Here is a 24006-nt window from a genome sequence, read left to right as displayed (position 1 = left end):
AAAAAAAAACGCAAAAGTCTTCCCTCCAGCATTAAGCTGGCACAGCTCCAAACTTCCTTGGTGTCAGGGTCTTCCTGGCTGGCTACTCCCAGACTTTGCTAGCTGGAGCTCAGCCTTCTGGCTTTGGCTTCAGGCCCCAGTCTTTCTCCCACTCAGGGGTTCCTGCTTTATTAAACTAACAAACATTCAAAATAAAGTTTTCAAGTCCATGCATTCTCCCAGGCCTTCCCTGCCTGTTGTCTCACTACCCAGGTTTCAGGTTTCTCTGCTGGAGCCTACTCACTCCCAGCAGCCTCTGTACTCACTTCTGTTCTTCCTGAGAACTCCCTGAAAAAACTCTTTTTGCAGCTTCCTGCTGCTCTTAGAGGAGAATCAGGTGATTCCTGCTCAGGTGTTCAGGTTTGGCTGGCTCCAGGTCTCACCTTAAGGGTATGGCTACATTGCAATAAAAAAAACTCGCAACACTGAAACTCAGAACTCAGGTCTGTTGACTTGGGTTCGCAGGGCTCGAGTGTGGAGTAAAGATTTCAGGGTAGATGTTTGGGCTTGGGCTGGAACCCTGGCTCTAAGATCCACTCTCCTTGCAGGGTTTCAAAGTTAAGGCTCCAACCCAAGCATCTATATTGCAATTTTTAGCCCCATGAGCCAATTCAGCTGCCCTGGGTCAGCTGCGGCTGTGCTGTGGGTCTTTTATTGCAGTGTGGACATACGCTAAGACACAATATCTGCGGTTATAGCTAATTAACAAGCAGTGAGGAACAAGAAGCAGGTCCCTGGCCAAGGAGATGAGAAGAATGTTCTCTTGGGCAAAATTTCTCCCACTTGCTATCTGGGGAAGGGATAGCTCAGTGGTTTGAGCATTGGCCCGCTAAACCCAGGCTTGTGAGCTCAGTTCTTGAGGGGGGGCCGTTTAGGGATTGGTCCTGCTTTGAGCAGGGGGTTGGACTAGATGATCTCCTGAGATCCCTTCCAACCCTAATAATCTATGATTCTCTGTACTTGGAGTGTTGAACTGTCTCAGCACTTAGGATTTTATCAAGAAAATATTTCTCCAGATTAGTTCAGGACCAGCCACGGATCTGTTTGCAACACACATGAATAATATAGCCAGGATAAAGGCATAATTGTGAGTAATGAATCACTTTGTCAAGTGAACTAAGCCTTGCTATAATCATTTCCTCTTCTGCTATTTGTTCCCAAAGTCTGTTAGAAAATAAGGACACAGGAGATGGTCATGCAGTATATGTTTAGCTACTGAAGTGCTTTGGAACACAATCCTACAAGTTCTATAAGGCATCCTGGAAGTAAGATACTTTGCTGATTACTTTCTGACATGTGGGATAACTCATAAGGCCCTTGACAAATAACTGAAATCAGTATTCAAGACACTCCTGGAGAAGAACCTCACTCTAAATGGAACAAAATACCAGTTCTGTAAATCCTTTTTACTGTTTTTCGCTATAATATCCTCCTTTCAAGCAAACAAACACTTAATGGTGGCATCACCACCACACAATGATTCAGTGACAAACACTGCCAGCATAATTTCCATTGCCAGAAGAACATTGACACCAATGGAAAAATAGATAAAGAAGGCCTCATTGTGACTTGGAGCTGTGTGTTTGGAATATGATGATCACAGAAAACAAACCTCTTGAACAAATATTTAACAATTCAAAATCTAAGCTGTTCACTAGGTGAGTTCTTCAATTCCAACCATATACATTCCATGTGATGCACAGCCATACAGGTTCCAACCCTTCAGTCCATGTGTCTTGCTTCCTTGCAGGTCCACCGAGGACTTGACCTTATTGATGGTAGTGTGCGTTATATCGTCACACATGCAGCACCGAAAGCAATGATGCTGCATGAGCCTCAGCTTGCAACAAAGAGGATCCAGCACTTCATCCCATCTTCCTTATCCTTCATACAGGAATACATGGAATAACCTACCAACTACCAAGAAACTTCAAAATAGAAAGAAAAATCTTAAAATCATTCCCGAACACAAAAGCTCTGACCATGATACCTAATAACAACTTCCTATTTATGTCTTTTGTAAAGCACTTCGAGATCTAATGATGAAAAACACTATGTCAGAGCTAGGTAACCTGGTGGTTGGTGATTCTAACATTGCTTCAGCTAAGAGCACTGTCCCTTGATTTTGGAGGCCACCAAATATCTTATCTTATCAAGATTCAATCAGCTTCTTCATGAAGAAGTCTAGTTTACAGTTATTTGACAAACAGACTGAAAATCTGAGTTCTCTTTTCCATGTCAAGCAGAAGTTCCTACTAACAGCTACTTCAATGTCAGATTTGCTCAAAGAAGCCTGGCAGAAAAATCCCTCTTGATGTCTGTGAACCTTTCCTCTTCCCCTTTCCATGGTGACTATTTCCTGGTTATCCTGGATATTCAGGCTTCCAGTGGGAGAGTTTACCTCATGAACATCACTACACGTCCACAAGCTAGAGCCAAGAAGAACTACAAGGCCTGTGTGCCTGTCGCTTTTTGGGTGTACTACAGCTGAGTCTCATCTGTATCACAAAGGATGCTCTAGAAAATGCATATTGTGTCCTAGAGAGACCATTCCCTTTCTTCTTGGACCTGAGCCTGATCCCCCACATTTCCCCTCACAGGCTTCTCCTGATACTTGAATGGCTGGCATTAGAGAAGGCTTGTGTTGCAATGTTAGATAGTCTGTTGACATGTAGGAAAGCAGCTCTTCCAGGAGATGCTGCGTGTCCTTGATAAATGTGTTTATTGATGTAGAAAGAAGGGATAGAATCCAAAACCCCATTCCATCCTATCAAAGGTCACTTTAAAGGTTACTCAGTGTAGTCACACTCATTGGTCAATATGTACCAGATTTTCCATCTCTCATTTAATTCATTTGAATTTATGGGCACTTTGTGCCTCTTGAAATGCACGGTCTACGTGCTTCTGTTTGGTTGGAAAATATTCTACATCTGTCCAAAACAATTGTTCCCTTTCCCAATTCAAGTTTATGTAGTATTTCAATCAATTGTTGAAAAGACTGTGCTACCAGCACTTCAAACTGATAAATTCAATGCTTGTCTTCTGGCTATCACTTAGTGGTAGCTATAACCTAAGCTAGAAGGGTAGGTGAACTAGCAGCTCTCTCGCCATTTTCCTTTTCTCACCTTCTTTCCCAACAAGATCACCTTGAGAAGTGTTTCCAAGTTTAGACCCACGTCAAATTCAGAGTTCTATAGTGATCCAGGCATTCATCTCCTCTGGTCCCAAATCTCTAAACAAAAGGTAACTAGACTCCATCCTTAAATGGAGTAAGGAGATTAAAACATTAGCACCCTAAAACTAAAGCGATTAGGGTTCTGGATTTTTTTTACTTTTAAAGAAGCCTAAGCAAGGAAGATGGCCTTTTGGTATATTAGCTGTATGGATCAATGCATGCCATATTGAAATATAAAAGTTGGCCCAAGCTAACAGCCTCTCAAGGCTCAGGCCTCACTCTGCTAAAGGGGCTTTGGTTTCTGCACCAGAGAATCATTGTTTTAAGATTTTTCAAGCAACCATCTGGTGCTCATTACCTACCTTCCTGAAGCACTACAGAGTAGCTTTTGGTGATTTCTCAGACACTGACAACAGATGGAATGACCTCAGGTAAGTCGTCTGTGGCCGAACATGTTGACTCCAGCTAGCAATAATGGGCCTACCCTAGGGCTTAAGAACACTGCTATGTTGTAGAGCCCTTTATTCCCAGTCAATAGACTGGAAGCATAAAAGAATAATTTCATCCTTGTAAATGATATTTCTGTGAGAATCTCCAGATGTCTATCAGACTCCACCCAATATCCTGTAATGAACACTGGACCAATTTTCAGTTGTTTGTATATACTTCTTAAAGATTTTTATTTACAAGTTGTTATTGGATCATCCCTGGAATATTTGTGATGTGTTGTCCCTGAGAGGAATAAAATTTCAACAGTGGAGCAGTCTCCCCATCTGCGTGAAGGAGAGAGATGAGCAGCCCTTTAGTCCTAGACCTTGAAAGTCTCTTGCAAAAACAAAGTTTATAGATGTGACAAATGGCACCTTCTTGGGGTCATGAGGCTGCTCCTGTTTGTTCTTTAATTGACTATTGCCAGCGACTAGCTCTTTGCATGTTCTGCCAATTGCTCCCCATCCCAGTAGCAAGAGGAGAGAGGGTAACAACATAGTGGTATTGCCCTGTCCCAGAAGCTAGATTAGGGTAGAAGGTATGCTAACATCAGATTCCCTCAATGGACTTTTATGTTAGTTTATTATGCATTTTTATTTATCAGTAAAAAGAGAGAGGATCTAAATTAACACATTTTATATTTACCTTCCGATTTTGTATTTATAATATTTACGTTCTGTTCTTGATCCTGGAGCCCTGTGCATTCTTAACTCTAATTGAAATTAGTGGTGGATTTGTGTACACAGGGACTACAGAATTAGAAATGTCAGCATATACTGAAATCTTACCTAAGTACTGCAGATATTTTAGTTAAGATATCATGAAATAAAATCATCTAATCTAGAAAAATCTGTCAAGCAATGTTGGTGCTGGAATAATTTTGTCACTGTATTTTTGCTCTTTTCTCCAGGAGACTAAATAACAATGAATTCACAGTGTTAGAGGCGACTGGGATCTTTAAGAAGCTTCCTCAGCTGCGTAAAATGTAAGTTTATCTTCACTGATATCTGTTCTGTACTTTTCTATAAACTTTATTAGTTCACATGTGAGACATGCAGTGTATTCGGTTCAGAAATCAAGAGGTGGACTGTGGGTTTGGCCTAATCATTGAGTTAGAGCAAAGTTGGCAGCTTTTTCTACGGAGCTAGACACAATCAGTTGCAACTTCTCATGCTGTACAACTTTGAAATCTTTAGTTTAGTGTTCAGCCATCTGGTCTGTTCAACCGAAGCAGGGATTTAGCAACCTAAGCAGTTTAAAAACGGATCCAGTAATCTTTTGAAACTTCCTCTATTACTCTCTAGCCATGCTATTCTGCCTCTTTCAGCACATTCAGGGACATGCCTTTGACTTCTTGCTTTATCAAACTATCATTAGGGAAAATTATCAAAACTAAAAGATTGGGAAAATGGCTAGATAGCTCATCCATGTGAATTAAAGTCCTCAATTCATATTCAAGAGAAGTTTTTAGATGTTCACCAGTTTCATAAGTAATTTCAAAAAAGACCCCCCCCCCCCACTATGAAGTGTCTTTTGTTTATCCTTAGTGAAGGACAGAAATACTTGTCAGAGAGTAAAGAGGACATGTCACTTTCTTGTAGTGTATATTTAGTGTTCAGTCTTTTTATTAATGTTTCCTGCAGACATAAGTATCAAGGAAAGGGAATACAATCCTAGCAAATTCATGAAAAATGATCCACTGTTCATTTTTATACAAAGATGTCTGGACCCGAAAAAGGTTGGGTTCAGTTAAGTTCTTTTTGATCCAGTGAGGAAAGAACCGCGAGGCCAGACAAACTGGTAAACTTAAACAATAAGTGATCTTTATTGACTGGGATAAAAACACAACTGGGGCTGGGGAGGAGCACTTTTACCAACTAACAGAAACAAACTATTTATATGCAGAAACACACAACTGAATACTTCATAGCCAACTAACAGCACTATGAATATAAGAAAACTGTACACAATCCTAGGATACAGTATATTTACATCTATTAACACCAAATCAATCTTTTACAAGGCAAACAAATACTCCAATCAATGAATATGCGTCGCACTTAACCAACATTATGTATTAAGCAGACATTAAATTGAACTAATAGCAAATTCCCTATCTCACTATTTCTAATTACCCCTCCTCCATTACAAATCCTTTGCCCAAAATCTCCTTTTCTTATCCCATCTTATAAACAATAAAATAATCCCTTGAAGCTCCTTCCCCAAATCAATATCAAATTCCTGAAATCTTCTTTTCTGATAATATTATATTTCATCATCTTAATCTTGTTTCCCTTCCCAATTCTTTCTTTCAATAAATCAGATTTGGCAGCCATATTTACATAGAACTTTGTGCAGAGAGAACCAAGACACACAGAACTTTTCGTCAACGACAGCAGTATAGTGGTGGTCATACCAAAATAGGGAAAAGACAAGGAAGAAATTAGGCAAAGCACAGACGTTAGCACACAAGTACCATATTCCAGATGCAGCTGACCAGCAGCAGCAGACCCAAACACATATCGGATCCGGGAAATAAATAAGTAATCCGTAGCAAAAATCGTAGAAAAATACCGGTTTGCTAAATCATAATCATGGGTAGAACCCAAGAAATAATAATCATCAGGGCAGAACCCAAGAAAATAAAATTAAGTAGCATGGCAGAACCCAAGAACTGAATAAAACACACGTCCCGAGCGGGTATAATCCTGGGGAGCCCCCAACTGAGAGGTGTGATAAAGGTCCTTCAGTCAGTTAACGGACACTCCAACAGACCCTGGCTTGAGGCTAGTTTTATTTCCAGGGACTGAAACACACATTGGCACAATTTGAATTGGTCGCCTAGCTCCCCCAAACCACCCTCCCCAGGTTCCGGAGCTGTTGCGCCTACGTGGGCAGATTTTGCAGAACGCACACAAGAAGCTGCTAGAAGCTGCACACAGCACGACTAGCTTAGGTTTGCACAAACCCAGTCCCGACCTTGTGAACTGTCTTCCCATTGGTCAGATCGGTGCCCCTTTTGCACAGCACTTAGGTGGTAATGCCCACGGCAACTAACCTGACCCCTGGGTTCCTGGGCAGAAGCGCAATGGGAGACTGCAACACGGCCCTAGCCTAACCTTTAGGTGACCAGGCAAAAAAGAGCGGGAATCTGCACACGGCCCTCAAGGTAACACACAGTGCTAGTGTGACCTTTGGATGACTTACAATTGGCCATACAGACGCCATCTTAAGGCCCTGCAGGCCGCCATCTTAGGCCAGAAGCCGTTGGGCTCCGACAAAAGAGAAGAATAAAATGACTACTACATGTGATGGTGAAAAAGGAGCCAATCTAGGTTAGCAATGGCCAAAAATTATCACAGTTTGAGGATTGTTCAGTAGCTTTATGTGAAATGAGTTAATATCCACATTCCAGTTGCTAGTGGGAGGGTGTCCACCACCCCATGAAAACCACCATCACTGGTGGTACTTATCAGTATTCACGTAGCATATTCAGAGAGACCAAAGGTCAAATGCCATGCTTATGCTAACTACTCACTCACCCCTACTTTGTCACTCTAGGTCACAATTGAGTCATTTAGGACAAGTCTACACTGCAGTTGAAGGTTTGATTGAAGCATGTGTAGACATATCCAAGCTAGCTTTAATCTAGCTAGCTTGAGTGCCAATATAAGCAAAGCTACAACAGCATGGCCTTTGTACCCAGGGTGTCGGGAGGGCTGTTGAAGCCTATGTTGGAGTCTGTGCTTTTGTGGCTTCGTGCTGTTGGTCCTCCACCTTGCTAGATTAAATCTAGTTCGGGCATGTCTACAAGTACTGCAATCACACCTCTACTGCAGTGTAGACATACCCGTTGTTAAGCCAGTGTAGGGATGTTGGCACTGCTATTTTCTCTGCTGTTCCTATCCTGTGGATAAACAGGTCTTCATTCTACATGCCAATCTAGCCCTTTTCACAAGCACTACATTTCTTTAAAGAAATCAAATATGCAAAGTTAGCAAAAGTGATAGTGTCTCATTCTCAAGAAAACATATATGACTTTATGTTTTTCATGCTGTGAAACAGAATGCAGCAAAGGATTCAGATGATCTGAATTTAAATGTTGATTTCCAGGATCAAGTATTTTGAGGCAACAAAATGGAGAATTTTAATCAATATCTTAATGTGGCTATTTAATTTAACCCAGAGTGGCTTTGAATTTGGGACCATTAAGAAGAGGCTAGACTAAACAGAAAAACGTAACATAAAGTTAGCATTGCTATTAATACTGTTCTGTAAGTTTCAAATACAAATCTCACATGTTAAAAAGTACTGCAGCTAATTGAATAAGGTGCAGATAAGTTAACTATGTTTAATAAAAAACCCTGAATCTGCAATGTCAGCCATGTAGTCAGAGGATCCCTGTGCCTGCATGGAGCTTTGCACAAGCTCAGGGGTTTGCCTGTACAGATGTAACTTGTAACCCTCACAAATAATAACACAACTGATTTATCATACAATGTTTATTATTAATAATCAATCACAGGTTCTTTACCAAAATGGGCTACCCATGAGATTTCCTAAGAAATCCTCTTTCTCTCTGGGATTGAAATGATTGGCAGAAAAGTGATATAGATTCAATTATAACTTTACAAAGAAACCAAATAACTATGTTACCTATAAACATTACTGTGATGGAGCACTCATCTCTGAGCAGTGCCTCCTGTTGACACTGCAATCTTTTCTGTTCCTGGTACCCACTATAGGTTGTTGAATTTGCTAGACAGGTCATCAGTGGCTCAACTCTTCGGCCGAGTCGCACACAACCAATATGCATGAATGAACCCCTTCCTGGGTAACAAAGGTCCAACAGGGACTATGCTGTGCCTTTGTTAGTGTCTTCAATCCTGCCTCTGGGCTCAATTCTCAATCCCTTACTACTCTGGGTCCCAACACAGGGGCCCTATGAACAGCAGTCACACAATACTCCCTTTAATTCTGTTAGCTGCTAGTATTTTCCCTGGGCTTCTTCCCGCTGGATCTCTTTCCTTTCACCCGTTACCGTGGGGTTACAGTTCTCAGGTCCTCTCTCTCCGTGCAGAAAGCAAAATGCTGCCAGAACTCAATTTCTGATTCTCTCTCAAGCTCCTGGGGCCAGGAAGGAGCACCCTTCCTTGCCACTCAGGTCCCAGCCAGTAACTGACCCTCTCAGGCCCTGTAGTTCTTTTTTTCTGAGCCTTCTGGGCTTTGATTGGCTGCTTCTATGCAGCCTCTCTAAGCAGGCCTAGAGGACCCACCTTCACTGCTCTTTTCCTGGGGCCAGGTGTGGTAAGACCACAAGGTCTCCAGCAGGGGGCCTCAAAAGGCCTGGTACAACCATCACAGCTACACAGCATAAACTTATCCAACCAAACAACCTGTGTAACCAATAGTCTCAGAATAATAAACACATTTAATATTTACACTATAAAAGATGATGAAGAAAAAAAATAGATGAAAATTAGCAAGTGGAGAACCTCAGAAGGCCACAGATCCAGTTGACACCGGTTCAGAGCCCGAGAAAACCTGAGAAAGGAAAACTAGGCATGGTGCCTTCTACCCCACATTATCTAGATGTTATGGATACATAACCATATTTGGTCTGATATCCCAATTATAATAAGGGCAATGCCTGTGCCTATTCCATCTGTAGCATTCTGGGTTTCCATAATTAATCCTAATCATTAAAACTAACCAGTCACGTCAATCCTTTCTCAATTATTTCCTAACAATTTCTAGGTATCAAATTGTTAATATAGTCAGCCTGACAATCCAATTACTTGTGTTCACCTATTTGTCCCCTTGCCTGTTCCAGACTAATGAGTAACTCCTCAAGATCAGTCATATATCCTGATAATATCGTTATTATTGCAAGCAACAAATGCAGTGGAAGCAGGGGAAAGGTCATAGGTCAGCACACTGGAGGAATAGGGCCTAAATATTTAATCGAGTTGATGTTCTGTCAATACTAATAACATTATATCTATATCTCTCTCTCTCTCTCTCTCTCTATATATATATATATAACTTTGCCTCACTGGTGAGTTTTACAAACGTTAACTAATTCTTGAACAATACGTAGATAGTACAGTAATATTCACACTTTACATGTGGAGAAAGTCAGATAATAAGAAACAAAGGAGGTTGTCCTGGACCACACATCAAATCATCTGTGAATCTGGGATTAGGGATAAAGAGTTCTTGGTTCCCAGACCTGTGCTTTAACCACATAGACCAAATCATATCCTTCATCAAGGGCAAGGTATATTTGAAACTAATATTATGCAAGAACTAAGTAGTCAAAACTCAGCTGAAGCAACAACCTTCGGTTTTACATTTGTCAGATGTAATGAATAATTAATATGTTTTCTTAAATTGAATAAATAAAAGCAATGTTCCAAAACCCATCAAATTGTTTGTTTTTCTTCCAAATATCATAGATACCAGCATGTAAAAGAAATAAGACTTTAGAATCACTTCATTGTATATGTTGTTTTGATAATGTAAGAAGTCATTACTGTATTATAACATTACACTGTGCATAAATACATATTTGGTGTTGTTTGACCTAAAATTTAAGTAAAATAGGCATATGGCTATTTGAAGAAAGCAAAATAAAGTATTACAGATATATCACTAAAATCTTTAAAGCAATGTGTAAATATTGAAATTAGATACTTTTTCAAAATACGAAGCCACTTCTACTCATTTTGAGTCCAATTTCAACACTTTGACCAAAAAAACCTGCTCTCCTCAAGAGGTAGAGACATAAACCATACCTCTTGTTGGTTTAAAAATTAGTAATAGTATAGTACAGATCATGAATATTTTGTTTACTTTTCATCATTTGTGCTACTTATTTACTTGTATCTCAGCTTAGAAACTGAAACTAAACTAGTTAGTTTCAGTTACGTTTCTCAGGCACCAACATTATATTGTTGATTGGATTCAAAACACTGCAACGAATGAAAACATTAAAACACTATGTATTTTAATTGAGTATCTTTAGAAATTTTGATGAAAACTTTTTCTTGTATTATGCAGGTACTGGTAGCAACTTTGAGATTCTTTCAGTGGGAGATAAAAACCCAACTTCCTTTGAAAATCCCAGTCTCTATTGTTAAGGTTGTACTGAAATTTGCTTTGCAGGATTAAAATCTCTATATTGGATATTTTACTCTCTGAATTTATTCTCCAGTTTTACATAGTAACTACTTGAAGTAACCTAAAGCTACGGTAGTCTGCAGTGTTTCTTTAACAGTTAATTAGCCTAAGACTAAAAAAAGACCTTTTTTTTCTTTAATTATTTTTCATGAATGTAAAATAGAAATCTGAGCAATAACAAGATCACAGATATTGAAGAAGGAGCATTTGAAGGCGCATCTAGTGTGAATGAACTGTTGCTCACCAGTAACCGTTTGGAGACTATTCGACACAAGATGTTCAAAGGACTCGAAAGTCTCAAAACATTGTAAGTCTAACTAATTGGGTATCTTTCTTCCCATTCTGTGCCAGATCTCTCAGATTTGAAGTAAATTCCTACGTTTTGTGTAACCTTCATTTTGAAGAAAAAACTATGGAATATGGAAGCATATCCTAGCTCTTACTTCCATTTTACACCAAGCTTTTCCACTCAGAGTGTGAAATCATTAACTTTGGGCCTGATCTAGTTGAAATTCATTTCTGTGTCTACTTGTCTACAAAAACTGTACATGCCTACTGAACTATGCCGCAGATGAGGCTGCTCCTGATTCTGTGAGCAGATGGAAATAACTATCTCCTCTGTAGCCATGGAAATTATGCATTCTGCGCTGCCACATCCTTAGAACAGAATTTTTTATTCTGTCCATGCTAATTGTTATTGGGAATTACACCAGAGGAAGAAGATAGATTCAGTGGATGCTGAAATGTGGGATGAGGGTCTTTCCTGAACGATTTAATGTCAGTTAGCCAAAGATGATGAATCAATGGGCTCTAGCTTGAAGTTATTATTACATTCTTACCTAATCTTGTCTGCTTCCTGGGTAACTCCTCAACTCTCGGCCACAGAACTGTGTTTCTGTTCTGGGGCTTCTCTTGCACGCTAAACTTTCTAATCAACAGCTCAGCCCTGGAGCCAACAGCTGAGGTCTTTGGGGCTCTGCAGTAAAGAAGGATGCAGATATTTTTGGATACATTGTACCTAGGATTTTAAATAAATTAGCTTTATTTTTATTTCAAACTCTTGACTTGTTAGTTGCTGTTCTTATGAATCTAGTAGGAAAAATAATTCTAGGGTTTATTCGCAAACAAGCACAAGAGTAGCAAAACTTGAAACTGCATTGATCCTATAATATTGCTTAGAGAAATCTATTTTTAGGAAGGTTGTTTTTGTTTTTAAGATTCTAAACTTTCTACTTGTTGTTAGAATAGTGGTGCCCAAACTTTTTCTCTTGCACTCCCCTTCCTAGTAATAGAATTTGTCTCCCCATCACCCCGGGACATGGAGCCAGGGCTGGGGCCAGGAGCAGGACCAGAGCAGAGCTGAAGACAGAGTGCGGCTGGGTGGCACTCTCTCTCTTTCTTCATCTGTGTCAGAATCACACTGGTTTCTGTTAATTGAGATTTATTGAGCAAGTTAAGAGTGGTTTCTGCAATTTAGTTTATATGTGTTAATGAACGGAAATATGGACTGTGAAATTCCATCAGACTATATAAAAATTATAACAAATAACTATGTAAATGTTTAATTTGTAGAAGTGGTTGTCTTACAGCAAAGAGAAAGAGCTGTCAGAGTTCTCAACTGGTATCTGCATGAGTTTCAGTAACTTTACAATATTCACATAGCTAAAACACTAAAATTATAGTGAGTTTTCATTATAATAAATGGTGTCTTCAAAAACATGCCTCAGTTTAGTTTTTCTGTTGCTCTGCAATAATACTATATATATATATATATATATGATCTGATTTATACTTCATTTTTTGTAATATTTAATGATATTGAATACAAAATGGTTAATGCGCAAAAAAATCTTCATACATTAGATGTGGTATATGATTAAATTTAATAAATGGTATCTAAGTGTAATAAAACATAGAAAGATGTTTAGATAAAATGGTTCTATTGGACCTTCCCTAAAGTAATAAATGTTAATCCTTTTCTTTTTTTCAGGATGCTAAGGAGCAATCACATAAGCTGTATAGGCAATGATAGTTTCACAGGACTGAGTTCTGTCCGTTTGCTCTCCTTATATGACAACCAAATTACAACAGTTGCTCCAGGTGCCTTTGATACTCTGCATTCACTCTCTACGTTGTAAGTTACATTATATTTTTAGATTATCCAGGACTTGAAACCACTCACGTGTTTATAACATTTGTATTTATATTTTCTCTGCATAATCTTGCAATGTACATTAATATTCCACTAAAAAAAAAAAAATACAACAGTAAGAGTTGCAGAAAGTCTGCGTCCTGGGACATCTTGAAGCACATATTCAAATGTAAATACAGGCATTGTCCTTAAACACTTACTGATGTGTTCCTTGACACAGACAGTAGTTTCTTTATTGGGACTGATATTATTTAATACTTTTCATTAATGGCCTTGGCACAAGAAGTAGAAGAGTGCTAATGAAATATGCTGATGACAGAAAGTTTGGAGGCATTGTCAATACAGAGGAAGATCAGAATATTTTACACGAAGAATTGGATGACCTAGAGGACTAGAGTAATAGAAATAGATTGAAATTTAATAATATGAAGTGCAGTGGCTTGCACTTAGGAACTAATAACAAGAATTTCTGCTATAAACTGTTAATCAGTTGGAAACAACAGAGAAAGAGAAAGATCTGGCTGTATTAGTCAATCACAGGAAGAATATAAGCCACGAGTGTGATGTTTCTGTTTAAAAAAGTAGCAGCAGCAGCAAATGTGATCTTTATATGCATTTCCAGTAGAGTTAGGAAATATTAATGCCATTGCACAAGGCACTGGTAAGACCTCATCTTGAATACTATGTACAATTCTGGTCACCCATATTCAAGAAAGATGGATTCAGACGGGAACAGATGCAGAGAAGGGCTACTACAACGATCAGGGAAATGCAGGACCTCTCATGTGAGTGAAGACTAAAAGACCTTGGCTTGTTTTGCCTTGCAAAACAAAGGCTAACTGAGAGGATATGATGGCTCTCTATAAATATTTAGAGGGACACAGGAGTGGGGGGGATAAACAGCAGGGTAAAATGTGTATAAAAGGGCATGAACAAATGTAGACTGAGGATTATAAGAAGGTTTCTAACCATGAGACGAGTGAGGTTCTGGAGCAGCCTTCTAAAAGGAGTAGAGGGGGCATGCTAACTAATTTTAAGATGGAGCTTGATAAATTTGTGAATGAAATTATATGATAGGATTGCCTGCAATAGCAGAGGACTCGACTCAATAACCCAGAAGATCCCTTCCAGTGTCTGTGTTCCTTTGTTTGCACCAATAAGAAGAATTATTTCACCATGACTGCCAAGTTCCACTAGTTGGACCAGTTGTGGAAGCCCTTTTATGACGTGGCTCCCATGGCCATTGACATTCTTGACACTGTGGTGTTCAACTTCTTGAAACTGCAGTTCATGTATAGTCTAAATCCTATCTTGGAACTTAATTCAGACTTGCTGTATGATGGAGCGTTAATCTACGGTCCAATTTTCTGTGAAAAGAAATGGCTGTATTAGAAATAATACATTTTCAAAGGGTTGTCTGCCTTCAATTCTTTTTTTAATTCAGTGGGAAGAAAAGAAGGAAAAGGGGGGAGAAGAAAAGAAAAAACAGAGCCTGTTTAAGGAAGTCAGGTTACCAAAGAAGTAATTACTGTGGGAAGCATCGCTCAGTAAAGTACTTAATCCTCTTTCCACATAAAATGAGACACTTTACAGCTAGTGACTAATTTGTGCATATTAAAGATGACATGTTTCTAAATAATGGAATTGTCAATAGGTTTGTGGTGAAGTGAGGAGATGCCAAAAGTACTCAGACTTGTAGAAGTAAATTCATTTTTATAACTGGCATGTAATCAACTTAGCTGTCAGTTTAGATGAGAAACTTATTCCCTGGAGCAAATAAAAGATGGAATTCTTGAGATGACAAATTAATGAAATAGCTGTTATCAGGTTAAAGCTAATAATATAAAGTGATCAGCTTTCATCTCTATATTAAGTTTACTGCTTTATCAATGCAGGGTAGTTTTGACAGCAAGTCAGATCTCTGACAGGTTTAAATTATTTCTAAGTGAACTATATCAAGATTCAGTGTACAAATTCTAAATTGTTGCTCTCAGCTTTGGTTTGCATATGGAATTGTTAGAGGCATTTCATTTAGGTTTAACTTCTTGAAAATACACACTGAATTTTTATAAATGAAAACAAAATTACATCATTGAAACTAAATTATGTATTGTTTGCGTGTGGTTCTCAGAAACCTGCTGGCCAATCCTTTCAACTGTAACTGCCACCTGGCGTGGCTGGGAGATTGGCTGAGGAAGAAACGCATTGTAACTGGAAACCCTCGCTGTCAGAAACCCTACTTCCTAAAAGAGATTCCCATCCAGGATGTGGCAATTCAAGATTTTACTTGTGATGATGGTAAGAAATACGTATTGTCAGAGTAATGTAGTTCTGCAGCTCTCATACATATAACATGCCATAGATTAGATGGTCCATATTACAGGCACCCTTTTTTTAATTTCATAACTGTTCATTCTGATCCAAATTTAACTCCTGTATAATCATGTCTGTTCTAGAAGCAAAACACACACAATTTGAGATAATTAAAGAGCATGCAACTGTTCAGATACATTGGTCAACAAGCCTTTTGAAAATAACAGTGAAGTACTAGAAATTGGTATTTTGAGGTAAAGTGGAGATTGAGATAATTGGACCAACAACAGTTGTACAAATGAAAATGTTTTCAAACACTGACGCTTGAATTCAATGCTTTCTTTCAGGCTAAATATTCAAATATTATATTACTATTGCTCAGTCTACTTCTTACTTACTGATTTTTTATATTTCTCTGCAAATATTTGAAAAATTTGCTACACACCTCTCTTACATCCCAATCCTTCTAATTCCAAGGTTAATGGTATGTTTGCTGATACTCAAATGTTTAACTTTTCCCTAATAAATAATATGCTGTCTTTATTTACTTTAAATTATTGTAATTTTTGTAGAAATCAATGTATATATTACTTTATCATATCATGTTTAGGAATTGTGACCTTACTTTAATCAGGCTATTTCTAAAGAATATGACTCATAGATACTAAAACAGTGTTATACTAAATAAATATCATCATTTGAAATGAAGTTAAAAGTGATAACTTAATTATTTCCATCCATAGAGCTAGTGCAGTGCAGAACCTTCATGTCTCTTAAGTGGAATTAAATACTGTATGTTCAATTCTTGCCAATTCTTAAGTGCTCTCTGCAGAGCAAAGCTTTATTTATCTGTTTCTTTCACTTACCAGGGAATGATGACAACAGTTGCTCTCCATTGTCTCGCTGTCCCGCAGAATGTACTTGCTTAGATACTGTGGTTCGCTGCAGCAACAAAGGTCTTAAGGTTTTGCCCAAAGGCATTCCAAAAGATGTAACTGAACTGTAAGTAGCACAAGTTCTTCCTTTTCTTAAATGCCAAGTTCAGTCATATTGTCTGATTCAAGAATGAGAGGCAGAGTAAGTAGGCAAAATGAAGAAATGACATTTATCAGTCAGCTGGAGTTTGAGACTTTATCATTTGTTAGATACTAAGACCTGTAAATCAACCAAGGAAATCTTAATAATAATAATTTAATAACAAAAAGTCATGTTTATAATGGTAAAAAGGCCCATATAATTATGAATTATTCTAGTATTCCTAGAAATTCTAGCATTCTTATAAGTTTTTCTTAATATAGTAGCTAGAGATCTGTTGAGTGCACATTTAGGGTAAATTTTTTTGCTTACAGAGAGAATGTCACATTGAATTTTCATTGTCCAACATGGAAGAAATGCAGAAAGTAAATAACACAAATAGCATCAAGACATTTAGCTATTTAAAATTCTAATTGTTTTAATGGTCTAAGGAATTTTTAGTGACATATTTAAGGAAAAGAGTAATTTTTAATAAATGAATTTCAGTCAGTTCTCCAGTGGAGGCTTATTTATTGGAAAAATAGTAAAGATTCTTTTGCGAATACTGTAAAGCAGATTTTCAGAAATGTCTTCTAAAATTGTACCTACGATCTTGGGTATTTATTTTCCAACTTTAAGTCTTTAGATTCCCAAGGAATTGGTAATTCTATTCATAGATATAATTTGTGAGTGCAGATTGGTTTTGCAGATAGCCAGCTACTCAGTTTTGAATGTGCCAATGCTCTATGCATGTGCACTTCAAAGATTTTGAGGCAACCCAAATCTTATACACAAAAGAATGCAAAATTTCAGAAACAAATTTAGAAAATGTGTTATGACTTCTTTGAAACTTCATCTTATATGTTTTGAGATTTAAAGAAACATCCAGAAAAACTCAACAATAATTATTACCTTGTTATATTTCATCATCTCCTCTTATTACAAATAGTTGCAGTTAATAATTAAACACACAGGAAGGCTTTGAAGTATCTTCCGTCCACTCTGTTTAACATTAAAAATCATTAATGTAAATATTTTCTGTGGAAGGCATCTTAAGTGTGCACTTTAACACTTCAATAGCTTCCTTGTTTTCCAACTACAATTATTCAGAAGTTTCTAAAACATCCCTCAGTAGTTTGATGGTAAAAACAGGATACCATAACAAATACATCTGTCATTCCCAAAGAGAAACTAGTGAGATTTCTTACTGACATTCTAGTAAAGAAAATGATCACCTATGCGATCAGTGTTTTTAATAAGTACCTTAATTAAACAAAGTTGCTGCCTGATAGATACAATTTGACCGACATTGTAAAATCGTACATATAAAGAGATTTATATGGACTGCAACATCTTTTGTGAATGATTAAGTCCTTTACATGCAGTTTTGTGCACCTAAGTTAGTGTCCAAAGAATGCATGCAGCTCACTGTATTTAAAAAAAAAAAAAAAACACGAAAACGGAGGAGTTGGGTTTTCTGCTTGCAGTTCCATCCTGATCAGTTCTTCTTGTTCATTAAAATGCATACACATTCTAAGATGTGATCTCCTGTATGTAATTGTCCTAATATTTCCTTCATTCAAACAAGTAATGGTTTTTGCAACCAAGAAGAAAATTTGTAACTGGTGAAAGCTTATTTTTAATTATGCAGATAAAATAATAAATTGTTAACATTTTCTTCGAACCTCATTAATTTTATCATGATATACAGTACCTTACTCCTTCAAGAAAGTCTTTAAAATATTTGTTTTTAACCTCTTAATAGTGTTAAAAAATTAATTTTCTGCCATATATGTAGTATCTTTGATGTATATATGTAAAATTGATCAGAAGTAAATATCAGAGTTGGCAGAATCCAATAATAACAAGTCTGTGGATGTGGAAGAAGGCAATACAAACGGGCTAGACACCATATACCTGGATAGAGGCTGCAAAAAAAAAAAAAAATCTGCTGTGCACCCTCAGCTAGATCCATTAGGCCCTCAGAGTACCACATATGGCCAGCCTATAATCTCCTCCATCATACATAGCTTGCTAGTAAGAGGAGAAATGAAAGAAGGTCAATGTCACAATGCTGGGTCACCTACAGCCCAGTATCAGTTACCTGTGGCCAATAAGTTTCTCATTTAGAAATTTTATCTTGTGCTCTCCTCACCAGGAGCAGGGATCCCTTCCCCTGGTAAGTAGGGTAGATGTTCTTCAAAGATCACTGCAGAAATCCCTATTCACCCCAGCTACACTCCAAACTGAATTAACAAACTTGTAATTTATTATTTACAATTAAAATCTGTGAATGAACTCTGGTAGTGCTGCCCAGTGTCCTTGTCAAGCCTAGGAAGATCTTCTGGCTTCCTGTTCATAAGCCAGGGAATCTGATATTCTCCCAGTCTGGTCTCACTTCAGCCCTCTCAGCAGACCAGACCTCTACATCCCTGATGGACCAGTCTCTGGAAACTGGAGAGACCTTTTTGGCAACTTCAGCCAGCCTGACCAAAATTAGTTCCAGCTAGCAAGTCTCCACTCTCCCTCCTCCAGTAGTCCTCCTCCTTCCACTGCTGACATTCAAACCAACATTCTGGGATGGCTCCCAGCAACCCAGTGAGCCCTCAGAGTCCTTAGGTTTCAAACCACTGTTTCACATCCACCAACATATTTTGCCTCCCGTATGCTCATACTTAACATAATATAAACCTAACACATTCTCTAATCTTTTCCACAGTCCCAAACAGACCAAAATGAAAATTCTAACATTTTATCATCTCTAATGCTCTGTAAAGCAATAAACAAAGTCTAATTGCATACCCCTCCATTATAAGCAACTTAAACTATGGGAGATCCTCAATTATTATGTGAAAGAAATTAAAATTGATAACAAGTTCATTTAGCTAAATGTAGATAAATAGCCATCTAGACACAAATCCATGTCTGTGTTCATCTCTGTAACACATGAGCTGCTGAATCACAATAGCTGTCAAAGTTGGACCCACTAGGTATAGACAACAGGAATAGATTTTATATTCACAGCCATCAGAGCTGTGTGAACCTGGGCCCAGCCACCAACCAACCTATTTGGCAAGCTAGCTGAATCACCGGTGCATGTCCCATCAGGATTCTTTGCTTCTGACCTAAATCAGGTGAGGCTGTCTGCAGCACTCCTTTGTTCCCATTCCTGCTTTTTGGAGGGTGTTTTCCCCTTGTGGTCTTTGATTTTCCTTCACCAGCTGTGGTGTTCACAACTGCTCAGAGGATTTGGGATCCATCACTTATGTGCCTAACAAGTCTGGTACTCCAGCCAGTCATGGTATTCCTATGATTGCAGGTATGACTTAATAGGTTTACTATTAGAGCTGGGGCGAGAAGCAGCTACCTCAGCAAATTCATTCACCATTTTTGTCCAACATTAGATTTGTATTATTGATGTGTAGCTGTACCCACTATGAAGGACCAGATTGGGATAATAATGTTGCTTGTAGCTGTCAAGTTCTGTTTCTATTTACGGTAGCATAAAATCCAGTGAACCACATTAAAATGACTTGTATAAGCCTGATGTGCTCTTTACTTCACAAGATACCTCTGGCTCTTAGGCCTGGTCTACACTACGAGTTTATCTCAAATTTAGCAGCGTTAAATCGAATTAACCGTGCACCCATCCACACACTGAAGCCCTTCACTTTTATATAAAGGGCTCTTAAAATCGATTTCTGTACTCCTCCCCGACGAGGGGAGTAGCGCTGAAATCGGCACTGCCATTTCGAATTAGGGTTACTGTGACCGCAATTCGGCGGTATTGGCCTCCGGGAGCTATCCCACAGTGCACCATTGTGACCACTCTGAACAGTGATCTGAACTCAGTTGCACTGGCCAGGTAGACAGGAAAAGCTCCGCAAACTTTTAAATTTTATTTCCTGTTTGCCCAGCATGGAGCGCTGATCAGCACAGGTGACCGTGCAGTCCCAGAATCAAAAAAAAGCTCCAGCATGGACCGTACGGGAGATACTGAATCTGATCTCTGTATGGGGAGATGAATCTGTTCTATCAGAACTCCATTCCAAAAGACGAAATGCCAAAACATTTGAAAAAATCTCCAAGGCCATGATGGACAGAGGCCACAACAGGGACTCAACACAGTGCTGCGTGAAACTTAAGCAGCTGAGACAAGCGTACCAGAAAGCCAAAGAATCAAATGGATGCTCATGGACGGAGGAACGACTGACGACTGTAGCTCTCCCACAGTTCCCACACTCTCCAAAAACCATTTGAATTCTGAGCTGAGCTCTCAAAGCCTGAAGGGTCAAAAACATTGTTACAAGTGGTTCAGAGTATATGTTGTCAGTCCCCCCTCCCCCCCGGTGAAAGCAAAGGGTAAAAAATTGTTTCTCACCTATTTTCAATGTCACCATATGTCTAGTGGATGATGCTGGCAGACTTAGTGCTGCAGCCCTATACAGCAGCATCCCCTTGCCTTGCCTTACGGACGGCAGATGGTACAGTAGGACTGGTATCTGTCGTCATCGTCCCGTGGGTGCTCCTGGCTGGCCTTGGTGAGGTTGACCAGAGGGAAAAATGGGAATGACTGCAGGTCATTCTCTTCTTTAAGTTTTATCTAATGGAGATTCAGTCCTGCCTGGAATATCATGCCAGCTGGAGGCTTCTGCCTCAGGCTGCTCTCCCAGTCAGCAGCACTGCACGGTTGCATCTACCCCATCCTACCCCTTGCTACCAGGGCTCACAATCAGATACTTAGGCCTCTACTTTTTGCTGCAAATAAAAAAATTAAGCTGCAATTTAGAACTGTCCCCCAACATAGATATCCTGGGACATTTTGTATTTTACCAGTGTCAACCAAAGGCCCACACACAAATGGAGATTCAGTCCTGCCTGTGCTTTTATCCTAGTGCTTATCACAGATTCCCATTTTCAGCTATAGGCTGAGCAAGTGCAGAATGGTGGTTCACTCTACTTTGCTGTAAAAAACCTGCCCTCTCCCCCCCGCTTTGATCTCTGCTTGCAGAGGCAATAAAGTCAGTGTTGTGAAATGATTGTCTGCCGTTGCTTTCATGGAGGGAGAATTGACTGATGACATTTACCCATAACCACCTGTGACAAATTTTTTGCCCCATCCGGCATTGGGATTTCAACCCAGAATTCCAATGGGTGGGGGAGACTGCGGGAACTATGGGATAGCTATGGGATAGCTACCCACAGTGCAATGCTCCAGATGTCGATGCTAGCCTCGGTATATGGACGCACACCGCCGAATTAATGTGCTTAGTGTGGCCGCGACTTCATACAATCTGTTTCCAAAAATCAGTTTCTGTAAAATTGGAATAATCTCTTAGTGTAGACATACCCTTAGGCAGTTGATCCCATATACTCCCCAGACGACATCTCATCCTGATGTTAAAGAAAGTAAAACTATAAGCAACTGCAGTAGTAAGCTGAAACTTTATGTATTCACATGTACTTTTAAAGCACCTATCTCAACCTTATTTATTGCTTTACTCCTAACTATTGTCTTGCTGGAAGGTATTGATCTTTTAATTAGATGAATAATACTTCATTATTTTATTTTTCTGTTGTAGTTATTTGGATGGAAACCAGTTTACCCTTGTTCCCAGAGAACTTTCTAACTACAAACATTTAACACTTATGTAAGTAACTTTAGAGCATCTTTTTGTGGGGGGATTGATCAAAAAGCTGCTCTTCCATTTAATGAAAGAGTTACAAGAAAAACATAAAATGTAACCAACCTTTTAACAAATATAGCGCCAAGGCACATTTTATAAATGGGATATTTTTAGTCCAGTGATCACAACACATTTTACTGCAAAGTAAATAGGCAGGAATTATAGTAAACCTGAAAAGATTGTGAAAATCTCACAAATATGCATTACAGTATGACAGCATCAGTACATTGTCACATAGACATACAGTATTAGCCTCAATAAAGGCATGAAATTATTTCAATTACAGAGAAAAGATTTTGTAGTTTGTTTAAAACACGTAATGCTACATCTCTGCAATTGGATAGCCTGCCACAATTGATGGTCTAGTGGTTGGGGAAGGGAATTTAGTCAGGACACTTCATTTTTATTCCTGGCTCTGCTGCTGGCTCACTGTGTGATTTTGAACAAACCAGTAAGCTCTTTATGCCTCAGTTGATGCCTTTGTAAAACAGAGATACTACTACTTCTTTCCCTGTGAGACGTATGGGCAGATCCTCAGCTGATGTAAATTGTCATAAGTTCCATTGAATTCAGTAGATCAGCTAGGGATAAACCTTGTAATGTTTTGAAGTACCTTGTGGCATAGGAGCAAATTAAGTTAGGGAAACAAAATGGCTGCCAGTTTTCTTACATAAAGCAAACTAAATCAATGTAACTTTCTGAAAATGCCCCAGCTCCTTTTACATGCCTTATTCTAGACTAAATGGTCCATTCTTCAAATTTAGAAAATAGATGCATCTCCTTTTCACAAAATTTTCAGATAGCATCAGCAAGTGCACTATTCTCAGATTATGCAGTCTAGGCCTGCATGGAGTGTGTGTGGATTTGTGCAACAAGAGGTGTATAAGTCCTAGCTTGCAGTATACAGGCCTGTAAAGAGCATGCAGGTTGGTTACTGTTTGCCGTAGTGATAAGCACTCCTCCCTCAAATTGGCCCATAAAGAGGTTGCCTGAAGGTTTGATTGTTTGGAGTAGTGATGATCAACCCTGTACTGTATACTGTGCAGGAATGGTGTCTCTAGCCTCTGTTTGCCAGAACCTGGGAATGAGTGACCAGAGATGGACGTGGACCACTAGATGATTACTTGTTCTGTTCATTCCCTCTAGAAGACAGGATACTGGCTAGATGGGCCCTTGGTCTGACCCAGTAGGGCCATTCTTATGTTCTTATAATCTTATGTACATGTAATGTTGAATGCTCATAAAACAAATGTAAGTTACAATATCAGATTTATTGTAACTAATCATTCAGGCTGGCATTTCAATAAATAATGTTGATAGAGTACAAATGCAAAGCATAAGTGGCAAAAATGTTCAGTAAATGATAAGCAGTGTTAGTACATTAATATTCTGAAATTCCGGGTAGATATTTGCAAAAGTAGAAAGCCATGTATTACATTTTTGGACAATCTCTCTTGGTATTGAAAGATTATCTGTAAATTCCTATCTTTTCTTGTATACATTAAAAAGGATTCAGATGATTCAGGTATTCTTGTTTCATAGACACGTGTTAGGTATGTTTTTAACCTTCATAATCAGGAAATGGATAACTCTGTCAACTGACCATAAATGTGCCCAGGTCACTCATCATTCCAGTAGCATCATGATTTACAGCTTAAGTTTCCATTGCTTCCTGAGTTACAGAGTTCCTGTGCAGCATTAAACAATACACAAATGGAATAATGAACACATATCATAGAATATCAGGATTGGAAGGACCTCAGAAGGTCATCTAGTCCAACCTCCTGCTCAAAACAGGACCAATTCCCAACTAAACCATCCCAGCCAGGTTTTGTCAAACCTGACCTTAAAAACCTCTAAGGAAGGAGATTACACTACCTCCCTAGGTAACCCATTCCAGTGCTTCACCACCCTCCTAGTGAAAACGTTTTTCCTAATATCCAACCTAAACCTCC

The 24006-nt window shown here is 38.7% G+C and overlaps 1 protein-coding gene across 8 annotated transcripts in view; it reads left to right on the top strand.

Annotated features, from left to right (window-relative positions):
- The window catches only part of SLIT2 (slit guidance ligand 2), a 408552-nt gene that overhangs the window by 306675 nt on the left and 77871 nt on the right, over positions 1-24006 (top strand). For all 8 annotated transcript variants that reach the window (XM_075066554.1, XM_075066552.1, XM_075066553.1 and 5 more), the window contains 6 exons: positions 4614-4688; positions 11049-11192; positions 12876-13019; positions 15169-15335; positions 16220-16352; positions 21947-22015. In XM_075066554.1, the coding sequence (XP_074922655.1) occupies positions 4614-4688; positions 11049-11192; positions 12876-13019; positions 15169-15335; positions 16220-16352; positions 21947-22015 (732 nt within the window). The remainder of the gene's footprint in view (positions 1-4613; positions 4689-11048; positions 11193-12875; positions 13020-15168; positions 15336-16219; positions 16353-21946; positions 22016-24006) is intronic.

The sequence above is a fragment of the Chelonoidis abingdonii genome, chromosome 5, assembly GCF_003597395.2.
Source record: "Chelonoidis abingdonii isolate Lonesome George chromosome 5, CheloAbing_2.0, whole genome shotgun sequence".
Taxonomy (NCBI): domain Eukaryota; kingdom Metazoa; phylum Chordata; order Testudines; family Testudinidae; genus Chelonoidis; species Chelonoidis abingdonii.
The sequence above is the reverse complement of the archived record's forward strand: the minus strand, read 5'-3'. Positions and strand labels throughout refer to the sequence as shown.